General features: G+C 43.6%; 1 protein-coding gene across 2 annotated transcripts; it reads right to left on the bottom strand.

Annotated features, from left to right (window-relative positions):
• Positions 1–237: 237 nt before the first annotated feature.
• LOC119026779 (piggyBac transposable element-derived protein 4-like) lies at positions 238–3,336 on the bottom strand. 2 transcript variants are annotated; one of them, XM_037111306.1, is made up of 3 exons: positions 3,239–3,336; positions 1,776–2,763; positions 238–1,548 (listed from the first exon to the last, which is right to left on the bottom strand). In XM_037111306.1, exons 2-3 carry the CDS (start codon positions 2,758–2,760, stop codon positions 761–763), a joined length of 1,773 nt encoding a protein of 590 aa, XP_036967201.1. In that variant the 5' UTR covers positions 2,761–2,763; positions 3,239–3,336; the 3' UTR covers positions 238–760. The 2 variants fall into 2 exon arrangements, with proteins under 2 accessions (XP_036967201.1, XP_036967200.1); XM_037111305.1 differs by lacking the exon at positions 3,239–3,336 and having other exon boundaries at positions 1,776–2,795.
• Positions 3,337–22,623: the final 19,287 nt, after the last annotated feature.

The following is a 22,623-nucleotide window of genomic DNA, read 5'->3' as shown; positions in this document are numbered from 1 at the left end:
TCATTTATTAATCATCGGCTTTTTAGCAAAAAAGGGACCTCGCAAAAAAGCCGCGCAGCATCAATTATTAACCCTTTGATGCATAACATATGCACACCCCCTCTAATGCACAACATGGGTCAAATATGACCCGCATTCATTTCCCAGGTTATTTCATGCTGGGTGAGTTTTTCTTTTCTCCATCTTTTGAAATTCATTCATTTTATGATTTAATATTCCAAATATTCTTTAAATATCTTGTTTTTGATTACCACTGATCATTCTTCCATTTTTCCTTTCATACTTAATGAACAAAAATTGATTTTATATTACGACATCAAATTTACACACATGGGTCAAAAATGACCCATTCATCCCGGTGTGATTTAAAATTAAATTACTTCATACTACTACTACTACTACTACTACTACTACTAATAATAATAATAATAATAATCATAATAAGTATTATTATGATTATTACAGCATGAAGTCATTCAATTTTGAAGATATAGGCTGAGACGGGTTGACCAAAGCATCTTTTATATAAACAAAAAAAGATTACAGGAAAAATCCAAAAGGGGGAGGGACAGGTGTGAGGGGGAGTGAGGAGAACACAGATTGGTGGGTAGGAAACTAGGAAGCAGGAATCAACCATGACAACCATGACACATAACTCTGGTAACAGATAACTGAACTGAACTGTAAACTGGTGAAATGTGACCTAACAAAATACAATACAACTTAACAAGACCACATAACAAGACCAATAATTGCCACCTCAATATTTACATTGCTCACAAATGACAACCACATGTTTGTGCTCCTTGCAAACAGGCCTGGTGCACTGGGAACACCAGCTGCTGACCTTTCTGTCCTTGGAGACAGGGCAGATCGAGCACCTCTTCCTCTTCCTTTGGCCCTCTTGCCGGATGGCTTCTTGTGACTGGGTGGTGGCTGGGTTTTTTTTTTTTACCCCACATCTTTCCATTGCTTCAACGATATGCCTCTGGAGTTTGGGTGTGCCCTCCATGCGCCTCTTCATATGTGGCATAACAAGCTCTTTGCCCAGCTCCTTGATGAATAGCCGACGTGCATTGTTCACACCACCCATGTAATCAGGGTGTTGTGTGGTGAAGTTGGTGTAGGCATTGAGGGTGGCAACATCCAGCATATTGTACCAGAGAACTAGGGGCCACCTCGAGGTTCTCCGCTTACATGAATAGTTGCTAACCATCTGATCCATTGTGTCCACTCCTCCTTTTGTCTTGTTGTAGTACTGGATCATTTCTGGTTTCTTCTTTCGACTGTCATCCACTGCCTTGTCATCATGCATGGTGCTCAGGAGGACAACAGCCTTTCCCTTCTTCTGCACATAGCTCACCATGGTCATGTTGCCACTGAATCCAAATTCTGAGCTATGAATCTCCCGTGATTTGGATGGCTTCATGACAGGTGGTATGTCTGGCTTGTTCTGGCGAAGAGTCCCAACAATGGTCAGGTTCTTCTCGAGGAGCTTCTTAGCCAGAGGGACACTAGTGAAAAAGTTGTCCATTGTGATGTTGCGACCTATGAGAGGGGGGAAAGATTGTAAATTTACTCTAAATTTCTCTAAATTCTAACAACATCTGTTGCATTGAATTGCATTGCATTCTGTTCTGTTCTACTATTTTGTTTATAGAAAAAATTGGATTGGGAGATTGGGAAAAATTGTGTATTTTGATGAAATGTATACCTTAATTTCTCTATTATATCTATATATTATCTATTATATCTGTATATCTCTGTATATTCACCTGTCTGCCTTATTCCGCTACACAATTGTTGGACGACACTCTCCCCAAGGTTCCTCTGAACTTCCTGTCCTGGCTGTCTCCCTGTATAGACAGTTCCATCTATTGCATAGGGTACCCTTGCATCGCACATCCAGAAGATTTTTATCCCGTACTTTGCGGGCTTGCTGGGCATGTATTGCCTGAACTTACACCTGCCTCGGAATGGCACAAGCTGCTCATCTATGGTGACACAGTCACTGGGGATGAACCGTCTTCTGCAGTTGTCCAGGAAACAGCCCCACACGTACCTAAATGCCGCCATGTGGTCTGTTTCCTGTCGCAGAGCCCTGGTCCTCTTGTCGTCAAACCGTATGACACGGCGGATATCTTCATATCTCCCAGTGCTCATGGTGGCTTTGTAAATGGGATTTTGGAGCGGATCCATAAACAGCTCCCGCAAGGCCACATCCCAGCTCTTCTCCCCTCCTGCAAGGAGGGTCAAACCAATAAAGGCCATGAATTCCTCTTTATTGATGCTTCTCCACTCTTTCCCTTTTGCTGTGGCTATTCTTCGTCCCTCTAAATTGGTGCATTTCAAAATCTCTTCAATGATATTGTCAGTAATGAACATATCCCAGGCATCTTTAGGTGAGACAGCTGTTGATCCAGGTGTAGGTCCTGGGCAGCTCCTCAGGATATTATGGCTTCTTGTTCTGCCATGAGTGGGGGGGTTCTCATTCCAGTAAGACCCATTTTTACTCAGTCTACTGGACTGAGTCTGAGTTTCCTCCTCTGAGGAGTCACCAGATGAGTCGTCTTTTCTATCAGAGGAGTCTTCATGTAGGAGTGCTGGATCCCCAGACACACCCACAACTCCATATTCTGGGTCATCATCGTCAGAATTTTCTGACTCGGATTCAGAACAAATTGCCTCTTCATCTTCCTCATTTAATTCTTCCTGAATCATTGCTGCAACCATCTCAGCAGTAAATCTGCGAACAGCCATACTCTGGATAAAGAAAATAAAAAGCACACATAATATTTTCAGATACACATTAATACACAGCTTTATTTTGGTGACTTGGCTAAGTATCTTAACTAATTATTTAGCTAACTACTCTGCTAAGTAGCCTTGTAATCTGCTAAGCCAAGTAGTTAGCTAAGCTAAGTAGTTAGCTAAGCTAACGTCGTTGATAAGTAGCCTAGCAATCTCCTTTGCTAAGTAGTTACCTGGACAAAAAAACAAACAAAAACAGTAGTTAGCTGGACTAACTACAACAGTTAGCTAACTATGGTAGAATTAGCTAACTGACATAGAATATGTCAACAGCTAGCTAACTAGCTCATAGTAATTACTTTTAACTTTCTGAGAAGTAATGTACTCACTCAAGGTAACCTAAACCCAATCAAATATCATGTACAGTTATCTTTCACAATTGTTGTCAAATATTTTCAAACAGTTGAAAAATACTTATGGTACTTACACAGGGAGCAAATGTCACAGACGCAGTTGACACCAAATGATTCAGCAAATTTGTGTGGGTCGTTTCTGACCCATGTGTGTGAAGTTGATGTAGAAATATAAAAGCTGTGCTTGTTCGTATAGTAAGAAAGAAAAACAAAAAATGATGATTTCTGTGAAACAAAAACAAGATATTTACTGCATACTTTGAATAATAAATGATAAAATTATTTTTTATTTCAAAGATATATCATAGAAACACTCAGCAATAGATGAAATAGCATAGAAAATGAATATGGGTCATTTTCGACCCATGTTGTGCATTAGAGGGGTATTGATACAAAAGGTGTTTTTATTCAAAAAATAAGAAAGGAAAAAATTAAATAAGGATGTATGATGATCAAAAACAAACTAATTGAGGAATACCTTGAATACTGAATGATGAAAGTAATTCATTGCAAAGATATAGAAAATAAAAACTCAGCCGGGTCACTTTTGACCCATGCTGTGCATCAAAGTTAAAGCCTCTGTGTATTAGCTGATTCACCATAAATGGAAGGAAGAAGTGAAGAGGGTAAAAAGGCCTGGATGAGAGAGAGAAAGCCGAGTCAACCGTGCAGCCGAAAGCTGGGGATGGAAAAACAGATTAAACAAAAGAAGATGAGCGAACTCGCACTGAAAGGGGAAAAAAAAGGGAGATTTTGTTTCATTCTCCTCACTTTGGGATTGAAAAAAAATCAATTTGGAGGAAATTCAATAGCGTCTTTATTGCAGCTGTGGCACGCATTGGCGGCGATTATCATCAGCATGCAAGCCGGACATCGAATAAAAAAAGATTCTGTTATTGATGACCGAGATGAAAACAGAGCCCCCTTCTCTGTCAATATTATTCGGTTTGCAGGCCGCGGTTAGAAAAAAAGAAAAAAAAAAGTAATGAAATATAAACAGAGCAGTATTGCAAAAGCTATTGGCATGCCAAAAAGTTGATCTTATAAAAAAGGGAGGAAATGAAATAAGCTCCGAGTGTGCCCTTTTTTTCCTCTTCATCTTCCTCGCCTGAAATCCTACCGTACTGTAAAGGGTCCTGTAAGTGTAATTGGTCCGAGTTTTATAAGTTTAAGTAGATCCATCAGGACTCGCCGGTAAGTGGCGAGAGGGAGGGTGGCGGGAGCGGGGGGGGGGAAAAAAGTAGAAGGAAAAAGTCAGAAGACGTGATTAGATCAGAAAAAAAAAAAGTTTGAGCGGCGATGTGAAATTGGAAGTCAGACCGGCAAATAAAGCAACATTTCAAATTTTTTATTCCCCCCCCCCCCGACAACACCGCTGTTCTGGGCCCTGACTCCCAGACGGATATCAAATTTGTTCCCGAATTGTGAAGCGCTTTCATGATCCACTACCTCCACCTCAAATTGAAATCTGCTCTGCTCCTTCCCTCTGCTGATAATAAGGCAGAAAAAAAAAAAAAAAAAAAAGATATATATATATATATGTCTCAGGTTTTTTAAATTATAGAGATGTACACATTTACATCTGGGTACTGCGGCGCCCCTGATGAGAACACATGTTGCACTGAACACGTGATGGCGTCTGTGGAGAGTAACGCCTCCTTCTACCTTCCATACAATCAGCTGGCGGTGGAAAGTGAATCGCACGTCTCCTCTTAGCGCTCACCACCGCAGCGTTTCGTTGTAATGAGTATCATGGGGACTCATTTATAAAAAGCCTTCTGACACAGATTTATGCTTACCACCAGGCTCGAGTCGAAGTTGTGATCAATGAAAAATTGAACCCAATGCCAGAATCCTGATTTTCCCTGGCAGATGAAAGCAACCCCTGTACAAACGAGCGTTTTCATCCCCGTTCCAAATGCTGAATTTGTGTTTTCATTCAATGCAAAAGAAATGACGATGGTAGGGGTTTTTCTTTTAATGAAATCCCTCGATTATTGCGGTAAGCAGCGCGTTTATCTCGAAAAGCTGTTTGGAAGCAAGTTCCTCCGTTTTACCAAAATTGATCCCATTCTGCCGTGTTCGCAGTCGTGATATCAACAGGGTCAAATTGAAGTCAACAGGATCTTGGAGGGCTGAGGTAGAATAACTAAACGCCATCTGCAATAGGATTGGGTCACGATCTGCGATTCTCGCAGCAAAACAGCATATCAGGACTCTCCTAAACAACTGAAGTAGATGGGGACTGGGGGAAAAAAAAAACGAAAAACAGAAAAGTAAATAAAATGGCTTCTTGCAGCTTGCCCAGGGCAATCTAAGTTTCCCTAGAAGCCCCAAGATCCTAAACTGATTCGAAAAAAACGAAAAACAATATTTGGACTAATCTTTAGGTGCTGAGCTAAAATGGTTAGCGCTCACCCTGTCTGAGGTCAGCCGTGTGTTGAGGGTGTAAATAGTGTGTTTTCAGACTTCATAATATGTTGGTCGAGCTGTTTGGAGCCATTTTATTTACATTTTCATGGCATAAAGCAGACGCTTTTTGCCAAAGGGACTTGCAGTGATTCATAGATACATTCATACACTGTGTTTAGTATCTTGCCCTAAGACACTTCGACATGCAGACCAGGGGAATTGAACCAAAGACCTTTAAATACACTTATTTTCATTAGCTTTTTTGCATTTTCATTTGTGGACCACGAAACTTCACCCGACTTTCCATCGGTGCGCGGTCGAGAAGACAGCGACTGGATTTTCATTTTTGGTTGAACTCATTATTTAATCTGTAAAAAAACAAAAGCAAAAAGCAAAAAAAAAAGTCAAAGTGCCTTCAGTATTGTGTTTCCTTCGTCATATAATACAGGGTGATGACAAACGCAAACAACTATCTATGGGTCCGCGGTCGCCATGCGTTGTGACGCGGCGTCCGTTGATGCTGTCGTTCATAGAGCATCGACCAGCCTCTGGAAAAAACGCGATGATGTCAATTCCTCGCCACGTAATCTTTGCTTTCTGCGTCACGTTAGTCATAACCAAAGGAACAGCGTTTGGATAGTCGCACAGAAACATGACCCCGGAGCACCTTCAGTGTGGCTCCAACGCCGGCCGCAGACAAAACCACAAACTGTGTGTTTTGCACGTTATTATGTGGCCAAGTGTGAGCGTGACACTGCCGGATTCAGGGAGAGTCCTGGCCCTGTTTCCTTGTCGGCACACAGTGTGGCTGTATCTTGTTTGCTGTACAGTACTGCTGTGGGTGATCATGTGGAACCCCCGACTGGAGCGCTGGCCATGTTGTGTGTGTGCTGTCATCTCAGATGTGCACAGAACATTGAGGAGTCACAGATCACTACCCCTCGGGGAGATGGAGTTTGTGTGTGTGTGTGTGTGTTTCAGAGAGTGTGTGTGTGTGTGTGTGTGTGTGCCTGTGTGTGTTTTAGAAAACTGGTTATTTTACTTCTCACGTACTTCTCACCTGCCTCCTCCAGTCTCGCTGTCAACTCACTCGCTACAGTCACATGAGCACATTACCTGACTGTTGCCGTGCTATTTTATGCTATGCTATGCATCCCCCGTGCTTTGTGTTGTTTATGGCTCCCAGTGGTCCGGCGTTCCCGTCCGATACACTGCTGAATCTTCACATTTCTGCCAAACTTGTATTATGTTTATATCATTTGCCTTTAATGGCGCCAGTTGGCATTGTTTGTTTCTCCAAACCGAGGATTTGTTCAATTTGAACCTTTTAGTATGTCACATTTGTACGTGTCATAGCTACCATATCATCAATTCTACAGTATTTATCATACTGATTCAACGCTGTGGTTAGGATCTGCTTAGATTTTAGGCACCTACTCGGCTAGGGTTGGGAAAAGATCATGTTTTAGTGGACACAAAGAAGGTTCCCATGTGTCGTCAAAATTTGTTGAGCATGGAGCTTCTGGATGTTTTTAACAGTAAAAAGAATACATTAGCAACTGCTAAGTATAGTTGCTATTAGCAAGTTAGCTCAGTCAGCTGTGCAGCTAGCAATTCAGATTTGGAGCCCAGGCACCAGGGGAGTGTTGGCTCTTATACTGCTAGCAAGGGCTTTGGAGCAGCAGCTGGTTAGCACGCTAACTTCCGTAGACATCCTTGCAAATCGGTAAATGGACATCATAATGTCAAAACTGGTATTTGTTCTCGTTCCGTTGCTAAATTCAGTAAATTGAACTGAAATTCTTATGTATTGCACCTTTAAAGTCAGCTCATACATATACGATCTGAACGCCATATGAAACGCATTGTGAAGATGTTGACGTGTGATACACATGAAACATGGCCACGCTTTGCAGAAACGTAGGCCTTCATCATTTCTAGTGTTTTGGCTTACCTACAAAACCACTGAGTAGTTTTAAGTTACTGCGATACTTACACAAATGTTAAAACTTGACCAAATAAGTCAATGTAATTATAGCATCCTTCAGCTTATTGTTTTGGTTTTCCGCCCTTTGACTCCGCTCTTATCAGCCTCGTCTAGCTGCTAAATGGTAAATGCTAGGCTGTATATAAAATATATGAGGGTTGGCTCCAAATGAATAATTGCTGGATATATGAATAAGAAAATGCTTGCTAAGCGTGTAAGACATTAGCCTGATATGTCAATATGTTTGCAAATAATAAATAATTGACCAAGAAAAGTAAAAGGTGTGATACGTAAGAATTGACCACCTGTTCAATTCATACTCAAAACAAACAGGGGGCAACATACCGCTTAAGTTAGCATCAGCTGCTGCTAGGGGCTAGCTGATTAGCACGCTTACGTCACATTCTGCTAGTTGACCTCAACGTGTCATGAGAGATTATTCTATGACAGCACCAGGTTAACATACGTATGTGCTCTTTTCCCATGCCAATCTATATTCACTGTTTGGGTTTTACGTCTCGCTCTCGGTCAGCATGTTGAAGTCCACATTCTGGCGCTCACTGAGGCAGAGAAGCAGAGGCCGACGTTTCTGCACAGCTCAGTCACGCACCCGGGGTTTGTTTGCCTTCTTGCGCTAATTAATTACCACTTTACCTGATCACGATCTGCAGCTTTCTGGCTGAGAAACCGATCAGCTGGAACGCAAAAAAAATTAAAAAAAATAAAAGCAACGTCTGACTGCTCGTCGAGCTTTTTGGCGTTTACAAGTCGTCGTTAGGCGGCACATCAGGTACGACATCTGAACCGGCAGCATGAAAAGGATTTCCCATCCGTCTCCGACCGTCCATCAGCATGTCTCGCACACAAACAGAAAACGTGGCCCCGCCGACAATAAAGACCGGGGCGGTGATGGTTTTTTCTTTCTTTTTTTTTTTCTTTTTTTTAACATCACTGCGAACACGAGATATGACTAATCACGATTACGCGCGGGCCGGTCTATTCCGGGGCCCGAGCGAGCCTATCGCAGCATAATCAGGGGAGGGAGAGCGAGAGAAACTCCTGTCACCAGATATTCAGCTGGAACCTAATATTTGCATAACTGTGTGTCAGATAAGGTAGTGGCGGAGGAACGGGGGGCGGGGGGGAACCATTATAGCGTGGCACAGCCATAACCAGGGGGCATGCAGGGAGCAAGGCATTATGGGGGCTGATTGGGGATGGTGCGCGCGGCGATTCTATTAAAGATGGAGAGGAGATGCGGAGGATTGAGAAGTTGCGGCGTGTCAGACTTTTCATGAAAGTGTCTCCGCTGCATGTGGCTCGGCGCCGGGCGAATAATGAGGCGTTTACGACATCAGCCTCCGTCTCGCGTGGCGAGGGGGGGAAACAACAAAAAAACACACCCAGAGAAGACACAGTGGGGGCATGCATACAGTTGATAGTATTGTATTGAACACTTTTGCAAGCCTTATAATCATAATCCCCTTAACTCGTCGCTCGTTTCTGTTGAGTGTTTTATGCCGGAGAGCCGATCGTCGCTTCGAAATCCCTCTTCAGCCTCGCCCCCTTTTTTCACATAGTCCAAAAAAAAAAGTTTTTCCTTCTCTCCCCCTGCGACTTAACTTTTTTTAGGGGTTCGCGTCACGGCAAATGAGCATCGACGAGAATTATCAACGCAGCTTTTTTTTTTTTTCCCTTTGTTTTTTTTCCCCGTCGTGTCACCTCCTCTTCTCTCAGTATGCAGCCGCATGATTCCGTCTAGACAATGGTAGACAGGCAGCTGCCTCCGAGCAAACACACACATATACACACACACACACAGATATAGATAAGCATGCAGACTCTCGCCACAAAAAAAAAACACAAAAGAGCTGTCCCTTTCATCTTGAGTAGTTGCTTTCGGAGGACCAAAACTAATAGATGGATGCGCCTGGCTTATCAATCAGGCCGGGGCAACAGGAAATCGATCAGCGCGGGGCAAACATTTAGAAGGAATCTGACACACGTGTATAATCGAAAAAAGGTGTGTGCATGGGAGGGAGGGTTCACGGGCAACGTCCCAGTGGAAGATGGCTGTGCGTTGACCCAAATTCCCTCCGTCAGGCGTTTGCGGCTGCCGCTTACCCATCCCCTTCAACCCCCCCCCCCGATAAACCACCAGGTTGCATTCTGTATAAAAAACCTTTTTCCTTCCTTCCGTCCTTCCTCGTTTCCACGTTAACATCCTCCCCGCGTCCCCAGACTGAACGAGCGCAGCAAAGCCCAACCCCAGCCGAACACGGCGTTCGAGACGCAACAAAAGGCGGAGAGCGAACAATAATTAATGAGACAAAACTTTCTGCCGTTTTGTTGACAACAAAAGCGGGGCTGCATTAAAAAAAAAAAAAAAAAAAAAAAAAAAAGAAGAACGAAAAAAAACAGCGGAGGGGAAACATCTGGAAAGCCTTGATGAGGTGCCTTTCAAGTAGGACAGGAAGCTCGTCGTGCCTCGCGGGCACATTAACAAATGCTTTAAAAGGAAAAAAACAAAACAAAAAACATCTCGCCTGGGCGTCATTTTTTATTGAGCAAGGGGGCTACTTCACCACTCGGAAGGGTTTTTTTTTTTCACCAGCAAAAAAAAAAAAAAGAAGAAGAAACAATCAAAGGGAATTTGTGAGCAGAGCTATGGAACAATCTGGGCCTATATTTAGAGGAGGGAATGAATCCACGGGCGCAGGCAGCAATCAGATAATTAGGAAAGCAAATTAAAATAGACAGATACAGTCTGCTCGCTGGAGGCCGTGTTTCGGATTCTGCCTCTTCTCCCCTCACTTCCTCCACGTCTTCTTCTTCTTCTCTGTGCTCTGTTCGCTCTCTTCTCGTGTCCCTCTGCACCTGCAGCTACATCAGCGCAATCAATACCGCAGTACATGTTCACAGCGGCATCCGTAGATGAACGGATCTGTGAGGATTTCATTTTCCGGCGTGCGAGCCATATGGCCCGTGGCATTATTTGCGCCGCGGCCCGTCGTAGTCACGGGGTCGAGGCTCGCAGCTTGTAGCCCCGGGCTGGACGTTATGGTTTGCAGCACAGCGGGCTCTGCCCCCTTCCGGCGCCAGACTTGGTGGGGTCCTCGTCTAGAGACGCCCATCGTCGTGTTTTTTTCCTCCCCACTCCCTCTTTTAATGACAGTCTTCGCCATCATTGTCCAGCTCATGCACGACAAAAAACCCCCAAAAAACTGTGATCGCATCCCACCGGAGGGTGTTTATCGCTCTATTCCTGTAAACAGTGTTTAATGTTTGAGTCAAGAAAAAAAAAAGAAGAAGATAGAAGTAAACCTATTTTCGGTGTCTGTTTGTCGTTTTTTGCCATCGCTAATGAGGCTTCCTCGTGGTCTGCTGCAAACGCACACATCAACCCAAATTTGCTCTTAAACGCAGCCCCCCTGTGGTTTGTATTCCTATATCCAACATGTTTTTAATTTTTTTTTTTTTTTTTTCATTTGACTATGCCTGAAAATAAACAGTTTTACTTTTTGGGGTCCAAAGCTGGGGATAAATAGAGAATCTTAACAACTGTTAAATGCTGTTGTTGCAGTTAGTTAGTTATACAGAATGAATCAGCAGCAGTTCAATAGCCTGTGAGAGACATCAGATCACAGTTTGAATCTCATATCACCCTCATTTATATTTTCACTGATTAAGAATTGTGTTCATTAATAAGTAATATGCCATCATCATATGAAACAGGCTTGTGCATCACTTAAGTTTTAGCTATTGGATATGTACTAGTCAGCTCCAGACAAGTTGATCATAGCCCATACTGTGAACACACCTCATAAATCTAAATACAACCTAAAATGTGTTTTCTGTGTTGAACAAGCAGTTACAGAGACAGGAGCTAAAAATGTGTAAAAGGGTGGATTGTTGTTGGATTGGTGACTGATTCAGTCGGTGTGCAAGTTCAAAGCATGCTAAGCTAGCCTCCGACAGAAGTGTTGTTAGATGGACGTTAATGTCACTGACCAGTTCCTACGTAGAAATAGTGGTACGATGTCACAACATTTAAACTCGGTGTCAAACAGCTGCCAAACCAAAGCACGAACGGCGTGTTAGCTTGCTAGCTAGCTCAGATACGACCTGTTTATATTGTGAAAGTGATACATCTGAGCCAAACACTGGTCGGAATTGTGGTTACTGATAATTGAGTGAATGTACAGAAATAATAAGAAACCTCAAATTACACAATGCCATGTTAATAACACAAGACAAAATGAGCATGTAGGCTAGGTAATAGTGTCAGCATAATCGGGCATTTTCCTCTGACTATTCGAGATTAGCTAGTTGTTAAGAACTCATCATAGTAATTCGACACAGTTCCTACTACATACTCATCTTCATGCTATACTGTTTTTGCAGTTATACAAGATATTTTTATGCTAACAGGTAGGCTAGGCTACAGGTACAAGGCCTGTATCAGTCGAACTTTAAATGGCTTTACATGGCCAAATTTAGCAAAACTTTACAGAAAGAATTACAATTTAATGTTATTTCTTTTCATATTTTTGTTTGTTTTGTGTTGTGAGATGTTACCAGAGGGGTTTCAATCAATCACAATGAGTTTTCCTAAATCTTAACTTTTCACCTGTTACTTTTAAACATTTCACATTCTGAGGTATTTAAGTGTCGATCAATACTTTATAGATATATTTGTTTTTGTTTTTTTGTTTTTTTTCACAGTTCCCTCTGTGCATTTCAGTGTGAGACAGTTTGGAGTTTGGTTTACACCAACAGCGAACTTAAAAAAACGAAGGTTTTTGATTTGTCTTTTTTTATACATCCTACAATGTAGGTGGTAGCAACCCAGTCAAGCTCCTTAAATTGGCTGGAAGGATCCGGCGGTGTGATCCAACAAGTGGGGACAGCAATCACCGCCAGGGCCTCCTCGAGCAAGGCACTTAGCTTCTTACTTACGCAGTGAAAGAGCTCGGTTTTTTGCATAAGTGTGTGCATTTATGTGTGAAGCCTCTGTATGTAAAGTCATTCCGTTCAGAAGATAAATGGAGGTAAAGAACAGATAATTAAAACATGCAGAAAGTCCCCTCTTCATTCCGCCACTCCTTCACTTCACATGCCTCCGACACACAGAGCACCGACGCGTCATAAAAAAAAAAAAGCGCACCCTATTTACTGGTCCAATGTTGACATTTGAGAGTTGACCTTTGAAATCAAACGGTCGTGCAGGCAGGGACCAGGGATGGCATTAATAAGGGAATTTGGCGCACAGTGTCGATTTAAAAGTCCATTAACTTTGCAGAGCTCTCTGCATACCAACTCCGTTCTGTGTTTTTCCCCAGTCTACCGCAGCTAATTGCCATTCTGGGTAGGGATGGCTATAAAAGTTCCCGTTTAGCCATGCACAGAGGTTCCGCGGTGCACCTTGTGGTGCACGAGACAATATAACCCTTTCTCCAAATAAATAAGATAAAGGGGGGAAAACGGGTCTACGGGGGCGCACTGATTCTGCATGCTGGGCGGAATAGTTAGTAACAGATGTTATCAAGAAGTAAATTTCTGATCCCCTCTGTGCAATTTGCGCGTATTGTCTCTTCGGAATCGCAACAAATCATCGGCAGAGGGGGGCGAAGGGGGTGACGGAGAGAAATAAACGCACAAACAAAAATAACGACGGAGGCGATAAAGTACATTTTTCGGCTGTTTTTTTCCGAGGGGGAGCAAAAAAAAGTTTATTTACTCGCAAGCGTTTTTTTTGCTCCGAGGACAAAAGATAACAGGGGGAGGGAGGCTGGAGAGATGTAGTGTGGCAGCTCAAACTCGACATTCGCAGACTGTTTCACTTTAAGATTCTAAAGGTTCGTCTGTATTTAAATGTCTTTTTTTGTTTTTTTCAGTTGCTAAACGTTTTACATGATTGCTTTAAAAGGGGCCCTGCGTGGGTGCTGGAAGTCAGTCATGTGGCCCGACATTCATATCAGGACATGGATGGGACGGTGGTGGGGTTACAGGAGGGGAAGGCCTCGAAACTAGTCACAGCAGTTCAACATTATACTTAAACATTTGTAAGTGCGAAGGCGCTGGATATTCTTAAAAAGACCTCGGGACAACTTCCAGTCGTGTTCGTGGTGACAAAAAAAGATCTCTGGCTGTGTTTGAGGCGACCCTAACCGTAACTCTAACCCGAAAGCAGCTATCATGAGCCAAAACATGATTTTCTCCTAAACTTAACCAAGAGGTGGACAAAAATCACAGCGTTGTCACTTAACCCTGACCCTAACATTTGTAAGTGCGAAGGAGCTGGATATTTTTAAAAAGACCTCAGGACAACTTCCAGTCGTGTTCGTGGTGACAAAAAAAGATCTCTGGCCATGTTTGAGGCGACCCTAACCGTAACCCGAAAGCAGCCACCATAAGCAAAAACATGATCTTCTCCTAACCTTAACCAAGAGGTTTTTGTACCCCAGACAAAAGCACAGCGTTATTGAAAACATATTGAAAATTGGACCTGAAAAAAATCTCAAGTCGCCACACTTGTTATGTATGTTAAGTTTCAACATACATGTGGTCTGCAGGAACATACATTGCCAAGATTATTTTTTGCGATTGGACCGAAAATACCAAACCAAAGAAGTAAGTATTTCTTACTTCAGACAGAGGAGAGATCCAGAAACGTTTTCTTTACAGTCATTAAAATCCGTCAGATGTTTTCTAAACCCCTCTGATTTAAGTCCTGGAGTCCACGTGTCCTTGTGCGCCTGTGACACGTCGCCACATCGCGCAGCTGCAGCAACAATAGAGCGGGGTTCTGAAAAAAGCCCTCCGTCTATTTCACTTTATTCGCCGCGACTCGCTCGGCACAGATGTGTCAAACTCATTAGCCTTCCGTTAGCAGAGGTGGTCACTTCATACGACACGTGAACACAAGTCGAAAGGTGTCGCAAGGATGATTCTCTGGGGAAAAAAAAAAAGAAAAAATGAGAGGAAATTTACGATTAATTGTTCGATGGTCTTTCACCTCACGGTTTTCTGAGTAGACGGTGAGTCACCTACAAGAGTTGTGTCGTTTAAAATCGGAAGCAAACCGGCGTGATCACTTTTAGATTGTGGCGGATGTGCGCACTGTATGTTGAGGGAGGAGGCTGCTGTCCGTGGTGCTGAAAAGGCCAGAAGAGCTACCCACGTGCCAAGACTGAAGGAGGAAGGATTATTGTGTGTCTGAGTGTGCGGCTTGTTGTTCACGTTGTGTGTTTGTGTCGGTGTGTCTTTGTGTTTATGCTCATCTGAGACTCTTCCAGATCCCCCTGTCTTTGTGTTTGCCCCGAGGGCTCCCCTTCATTTCGCCCTCACTGTGGGGGAAGCCATGTGGAAAGATGCAGCTCGCCCCGTTCCCACAACAAGACGCGCAACAGGAAAGAGCAAACACTGACTCCCACTTTCCGTGCGCTCGGCTTTGTAACGTGTCAAGCCCACGCCGCAGTCACAAAGCCTTCAAAGCGCTCCTCGACGAAGATATGACATATAGAGTTTCTAGGAAATCATCCTCGTACCTCTGATTTCATGCAGAATGTCCTGAGGGAATCTGCAATATCATTCTACGTTGAAAGACTTACCTAAACAAATGCGTAATTTAAAAAAAAGCAGATAGTTCCCCCCCTTAAAATAGAGCCACTTGACGTCGTAACTGACAGCAGCAAATTGCACAGACCAGGAAACTTTTTCGCTCAGTATTCCGTTGAGCCTTTTTTTGGGTATCTTTTTCATCAGCAGCAGATGTTTGTGAATCCACATAGATGTTTGAATGGCGTGCCCTGCTCTCTCTGAAAAAAAGAAAGAAAGAAGGAAAGAAAGAAAGAAACCCTAAGCAAATTGAATCAACTTCTTCCAAACATCGTCGCAATACCCCGTGTGTGTTTTGGAACTGATAGGATTTGCAAGGGAAAATAAGAGACCTACAGGGGACTTTTGTGACGGAGAGGATGTGGGGACATAAAGAAACGAGCACACAAAAGCAGGACCGGGCTGATCAACACAGGCCCACCCCGAAAGACTTGAGGATGTCTCATGGTTTGCAGCGTTTGTGACTGTGTGCCAAATCACTCGCAGCAGAATGGCTGTCTTCCCTTTTCACCACGAATGGGGTTTGGCTTTACCCGATTAAAGCCTCTTCCTCCGTTCCTCTCAGTGTAAAACACCGAGATTGACAAGAGTGAGAAGTAATTAGACTATCGCGGGAAGTTTTTTGATAGTGGTTTGACAGTTTCTTCCTTCCGAGCCCGTCTGCTGCAATGAGCACGGGTTTCTTTTTAGATGAATGAGCCTTTTGAACCAAATTAGTTCTGACAAAGTCCCTCTTAATAAAAGATATATTCTTAGAAGTGTTCAACTGGCTTTATTAGAAAAGCTTAAAATGGAGTGATGTGCTGCTGCACCTGATGGTGTCTATTCAGCTGTGGTAGATGCCATATGCCCTCGTAGATAGACCCCAGGGGGTAGTCAGTCACCCAGGGGTACATTGAAACAGACTGCACGAGAACTAGTTAAAAAGTGAGCTGAGCAGTTGAAATCAGCTTATTGAAAATAAGGAACATTTGAAAAAACACATCTACAAATTACTGATAGACACCTTACAGACATACCTCAAAATGTGTAATGTTTAGCCAAAAGTGATGGGTGAATAGTTAAAACAGATGGCAAACTTTATACTGTATAGATTAACAGTTGAAATCAGAAGTTAAATGTAGGCTAACTGAAGCAGTTGAAATAGGCCAAGATGGCCGGCGACATAGGCTGTAACAGAGGAACTTGAAATAGCTGAAAGAGTTGAAATGGTTGACATGCTAAAAGTAGTAACAAATAAAAAGTTGGCTAAATTTAATGAATAAACATTTCTAAAAAGGTAGTTAAAATATTGGATAAACAATGGAAATAGTCTGCCGACAGTTGAAATGCTTAACATTAGCTAAAACTAGTCTGATGGATGAACAGATGACATGGTTAAAGTTATCTTAAAGGACTGTTGAAATAGCTAAAAGGGTTAAACTAATAGACTGAGCAGCTGAAATAGGCCAACATGGTCAACAATAGAACTGAGAAATGTAAGATATCTATAAGTATAAGGCTAAACAGTTACATTTGTTAGCATTGTAAATTTAATTGATAAACATTTACAAAGACAGCTAAAAGTATTGGCTAAACATTGGAAATAATCACCTAAAAGTAATGCTAACACGGTTGAAATTGTTCAAATTAGGCTACCTAAAAGTAGGCTAATGACAGACAGTTGACATGATTAATATTAGCTAAATGTAGCGTGATGGGTAAATGATTGTCGTGGTTAGCTAAAAGTAGGAAGATGGAGTTGCAGTTGAAATAATCAGCGAAAAGTAATGCTGGACTAGTTAGCAAAAAATGGTAGCAGCTAGCTATTGCGTAATAGCTAAAAGCATCAGATAAATGGCCGAAACATCAAGCTTCTGCCGACCCGGGAGAATGCAAACTTGGCCCGACCACTCTAAAATGCAAATGTCACAGATTTTACTTATATGTTGTGTTACTTAACACCCACCTTGACATCAGATGAAATAAAAACATTTGGAACACGATGGCTGTTGTACATTAGACCCAACAGTTTGTGAGTCACTGCCCTAATATATATATTCCCTGACTCCGCTCAACGGCATATTCAGCCATCGAATATTGAAAATGCTCATTCGCTCCTTTTATGCATTTGACTTACTGCACCCAGGCTATGTATTGTCACCGGCTGCCGTCGCATTCTTTAATTTGGACATCGTGCTGTCTGTAGAATTGGATTCAAAGAGGGAAGAAGTGGGGGGGGGGACTTATTCAGACAGAAATGGTGAAAAAAGCTTCAGGAATAAACTGCAGCGATGGAGTGAGGGAGGGAAAAAAGTAAGGGGAGGAGGGGAGAAAAACTGAGAGAAAGAGACTGAGTAATGGAGGGGGAAACCTGCCGATAACTGATAGAAACACGGCGAGGCCTCTGCTGTCATCAGGAGCCAATTTAAGCCCCACACATCCATTAATCCCATTGCTGTGATAACTGAACCGTAGCCCCCCCCTCCCCTCGCTCCTTCTTTCTCCCCCCTGTGTCTCCCCACTTCTTCCCCTCTTTCCCTTATTGACGGATGGGATGCAACACGCAGTGAGCCAAGAGGGCCCTGATAACAAGGCTCTCATATCAAGTTGCTCCATTATTGAGATGCAGAGAGGTATCAAGATCGCAGGCTTTCTTGTCGGAGTTTGTCACTGTCTCCGATTCGCGGCACGATGCCGAGAGGAGGGCGACGCGGGGATGAGAGGGCGGGATGAGAGGGAGAAAGAGGGAGGAGAACAGAGGATTCTTAAGAGAAACAAAGCAACTCAAGTGGTGCTGAGACAACATTTTGGGGGCTCAAGAGATGATCCTGAAGCGGTGAAAGGGAAGACGGAGTGTTGAGGGCTTTTACAAAGTCGCGTTTGAGTCTCAGGTGAAGAGCGTTTCATGCGCTTCGTTCAGAGAGGTGGGTGGGTGGCAAGATCGGCTACAGGATAAATATCACATTCAGTCATAAAGTGAAAAAAAAAAATCTGCGGCTTGAATTATTTATTCATGGATTTCAGGGAGGAACAGTAAGAGACACACGGAGCAGAAATGAGAGTGAGAGTGCTGAAAGGGAAGGGGAGAATCTCCTGACAATAACGCAAGGAGCCGACTCCATTTGTCATCTGTTGCGATGGAAATGATTTTACTCGCGGTGAACGCATCTGACCTTTGTTTTACATGTCCCCTAAGTCGGCGTCGGAACATTTATCAATGTGAACCAGGAGTTCTGGGCTAAAAATGGAGACATTTAAACATGAATTTTGCTCCTCTGGAGATGCTAACATTTGGAGTGAATTTCAAATGAGGCGAACCTGTTTGAAAGACGCTATTTATCCTCGGTTGCCGGGTGGTCGCCATAGAAATCACGTCTGCATTTCAAAGTCCTCCTTTGTAACTTTTCCTGCCACCTCGCTTCGCTTTGATGATCGTGGCGCATCACAGGAAAAGTGCAGATCATCCAGAAATGCATTGTGGATGTAATGGCGGCTTTGTTCCTTGAGAAGGCACGTTTAAAGGGGATTAGTTGTGTGCAGACAGGATCCCCCGCCTACAACCCTTTGATGCCTAATGATGGGCGGGCGTTTGGATTGATCTGGCACTGTGTGGGCCAGATGAAAGGGGAGTTTGAGACAGGGATCTGCTGCTTTCCTCTAGAGGTCTCTCCTCTCTCCTCCACCCATCCATCCACCTCTCAGCCGCGGATCTACCTCTCACTCTTGATGTATAAATGGCGCGCTGGTATTTATCCGCTCCCAGGCCCTCTCGCCGTCGCTTCACCCCATCCGTCATCCGTCAGCGTGGCCGCTCAGTCCCGAAAGCCTCCCCTCTTGAACTACTGATCTGCTTTACGCTCATTAAAGGGTCCAATTTTGGGAGATTGTTGATCGTTAAGTCTCATTCCCAACTCTTCGAACGCTGGTGCTTCGTGTGGCTGGCCAAAATTGGACTGTTAAAACAGTTCTCAACTTATACAGTGTCAGTGTTTGTTGACTTTAGCCCCAGTACCAAGACGCCCCTTGCCCCTACCACAGGCAAAGTTTTAGGCTTACATGGCTCTCCAAACTGAGGTTTTTCAGAGTCATACTTGGGACCAATCCCATTTCCAGGTTTGGCCCCCTAATCCCCCTCGCATGCAAGTAAATTTGCCATTTATCTGACGAAGCATGGACGCTCACAATACGTTCAGATATGTCAACCTACCCCCTCTATCCCAACACGAATTGTGGGCACCCCACCCCTGGACGTGAATGCGTGAAATGGAGGTGTTCGTAAAACAATCGCCACCACTTTGCTTATGTCTCGGTAGCTAGCTAGCTAGCTAGCTAACGTTACATTGTAATTGTTGCCTTGCAGATGACAGCCCTGCATTTGGCGTATTTGAATGTTCATCTGCTCTTTGAGGGCATAATAGGCACAAAATATTGACGCATAATAATGACATGAGGTCTTGCACATTGCCTTCTGAACCCAGACCATGCTCTTCTCCTCCTCACATTCCCCCCTTATTCCCTTCCTCATGTACTCCTGAAGCTTCATTTGAATATAATATCCTGGGGAATTTCCCCTATTCAATTAACCGTTCAGGTCATGTTCAAGCTCCCGCTCCCTCCTGCTTACTCGAGCTCCTCTCCCTCTCCACCGTTCTCTTGATCATCCTCTCTCTGCGGGGAATTATGTGCTTCTAATCCATCAATTAAGGATATCAGTGCATCGCTTCTCTGCCCCATTAGGGGCTGTGACATCGTATGACTAAGTATATAACCCCCTCCACCCGCCTGAGCTCGACCTGATATCAAATCCAATCTTCTCCTCTCGCGCGCCGTCTTCGCCTTCGCACCCTCCCATGCCACGTGAAGGTTGTCTTCGGGGATGCATGTCAAGGTTCACACTTTGTCTATTTGAAAACTTTTTTTGGGGGCGATTTTAGCTCTGGATGTGTTGTATCTATTTTTCATTAAACAGACTGAGAGAGAAGTCGGAGCCAAAACACTCCTCACTCGGAGTGGTTTGAAGGAGTACACAAGATCTTTTCCAAGTAATTAATGTACATCCTACCTCTCCTTTAAGCCTTCAAAGGTGGAAAAAAAAATGGCTCCGTGGTTGTCTTCTAGATGAGTAAACACCCAGCTTTTCTCATTTGTTAGCGAAGAGCCAAATAAATCACTCAGAACCTCATCTCCAAATTAATTACAAGGCCCCAAAACATAACCCCAAACTAATAAGGCACGTTGTCCTCTCTGAAAATCAAGATAAAGGCAGAAAGTTTTCTGAAAGCGTTAAGGTTTGCCACTTTAAGATGTTAAGCGCTGTTCATTTGTCGAACACATGCGCAAGTGCAATTAGGGTATCTATGCAGATGTCTGTTCGACGTCCCTGATGATTGCGGGATCACACAGTTGAATATAATGAGGCCTTGTTTACCAGTGGTTACAGGCAAAAGGCTTTGATTCCTGAGAAAGTTGCCCTCTCTGAGTTTACGTGCCGCGCCCAAAGGTGAAACACTGCGGACGGATTTGTAAAACTCTGCAGATAATAAGCGAGCATCACTCTCAGGCCGAGGAAGAAAGATGGGGAGACATGGGACTCATCTGATCTAACAAAGGACCATTCTGTAGTGTTACGCTTGTAAAAGATTCATGTGCTGCCGGGTTAGAATAAAGGAGTATTTGCTGAGAGGTTGTTTTTGATCGAATCCGGCGTGATTCCACTACTAGTGCGTCACTGCGCGCCCACTCGGATCACACAAACAAATCACCCACTCAGCTGTCTGCCGTCAGAAAAAAAATCTTAAACACATAAACTTACCCGGGGGAACGGAGCACAAAGCGTTCCACTCACTCCCGAGAAGAGGCCATCAATATTTCACGGCCTTAGCCCAGCCTTTAGGTGAGCATGCCAGCCTGGCAGACTGTGTGCTAATTGAAAAGGAAAGGGCTACACTGATTGTGCGAGGCCATGCCTTTGAAGTGGGCCCCCTCCTTTTTAAATGTTTAAGCAGCGCCTGTCTGAGTCCTTCCGCCTCCAAAGTCGCCGCCGCCTAGCTGGCCTCTCGGAGAGGTCTCGGCTCTGTGGCTTCAGCAGAATAGAAAAAAAAACAAAAAAACAATCTTAATACAAGGCCTTTTATTCCGAAAGTCAGGCATACAACGAAATAAATAATTTGTCAGTTATATTGTTGAAGCGTGGTCAGATTAAGTCAGTGACACGTGGGCAGTGTGCGAGGGTGAGATGGGGGTAGGGGTGGCGTCGCAGCGCCTCCGGGTGATGCGCGCGGGCTTGCCACAAAGAATGAGAGAAAATAACGATCGAAGAACAAAACAAAAGTGTGGCGTAGAGATGTTACGAGCAAGTCATAGATCACATGTCAAAGATCAGAGGATTGTTGCTATTGATTATACTTTAAGTTGGAAGCAAACTTTTGAAATGTTGCAAAAACTGATTTGGGTTCGACTACAGAGTGCAGTTAGAAATGCTCGATTGCGTTCTTTTCCCCATCTGCTCTCAATAATAACTGTTATAAACTGGTAGGCAAGACACATATAATAATCACACATTTTCATCCTTGAGCTGCGGAAGTCTGCTGCGCTCGGTAATCGACGCTTCCCCACAACCGGAAGCTGTTGCAGGAGGGTGGTGAGTTGTGTTCTCTTTACAATAGAAATCCGGCTAAGCTAGCTGCTGTTTGATGCCTCGAACTATGTGCTGTGACCCTATTTGTACCGTTGCTGAAGTTTGGTGCTGTTCTGAGCATTTTTTGTGGCTTTTTGACAGCGATTTCTCGTTGGAGGCATAGACTGCAATGTATTATCATGTCATTTCTGAGGCTGCTAAAACTGCGTAAGCTAGCAGTCTGCAAACTTGATCTCTTGAGGGGGGGGTCTTACTCAGTGTCACCGTGTGTTAGACAGTGGATTGAACTTACACCGCAATATCCCTTTAAAGGGGATCCTGTTTATGTGATTGTTGCTATTCGTCCAAAAATTGCATAGTTGTACCCTTTCAGGCCTCTAAACTCAAATTCTGATTTTCTTTCGTTGTTATGACTACGCTTCAGCTCGGTCATTCAAATGCACGTTGGCAGAGCCTTTGGCCTCAGACCATGTCGCATCTCCCAGGCCTTGAGAGTTCAGTAAATTTGCACTTGATGGGAAAGATACGCCGTAATTTACTTTGGGCCACTATTGAATTTGGCGGTCACAGTGATTCCATTGAAATGAATGGGAAATTTCATGCTTTTAGACGCTTGGTGGAGGTCCAAATCGTAAGATAGTTGACGTTTCAGTCTCATTCCCAACCCATTTCTGGTTGGTGGTTGAACTCAGAGTGTCAGTATTTGTGGGGTTGGGAATGAGACTCCGCAATCAACTTTCTGATAATGTTAGAGAGCATCAGATTTCGGTTGGCCTGCTGCAAAAAGGTTTAAACAAACACAGCCAGCAGAAGGACATTGA

Source organism: Acanthopagrus latus, chromosome 10, assembly GCF_904848185.1.
Source record: "Acanthopagrus latus isolate v.2019 chromosome 10, fAcaLat1.1, whole genome shotgun sequence".
NCBI lineage: Eukaryota > Metazoa > Chordata > Actinopteri > Spariformes > Sparidae > Acanthopagrus > Acanthopagrus latus.
The sequence above is the reverse complement of the archived record's forward strand: the minus strand, read 5'-3'. Positions and strand labels throughout refer to the sequence as shown.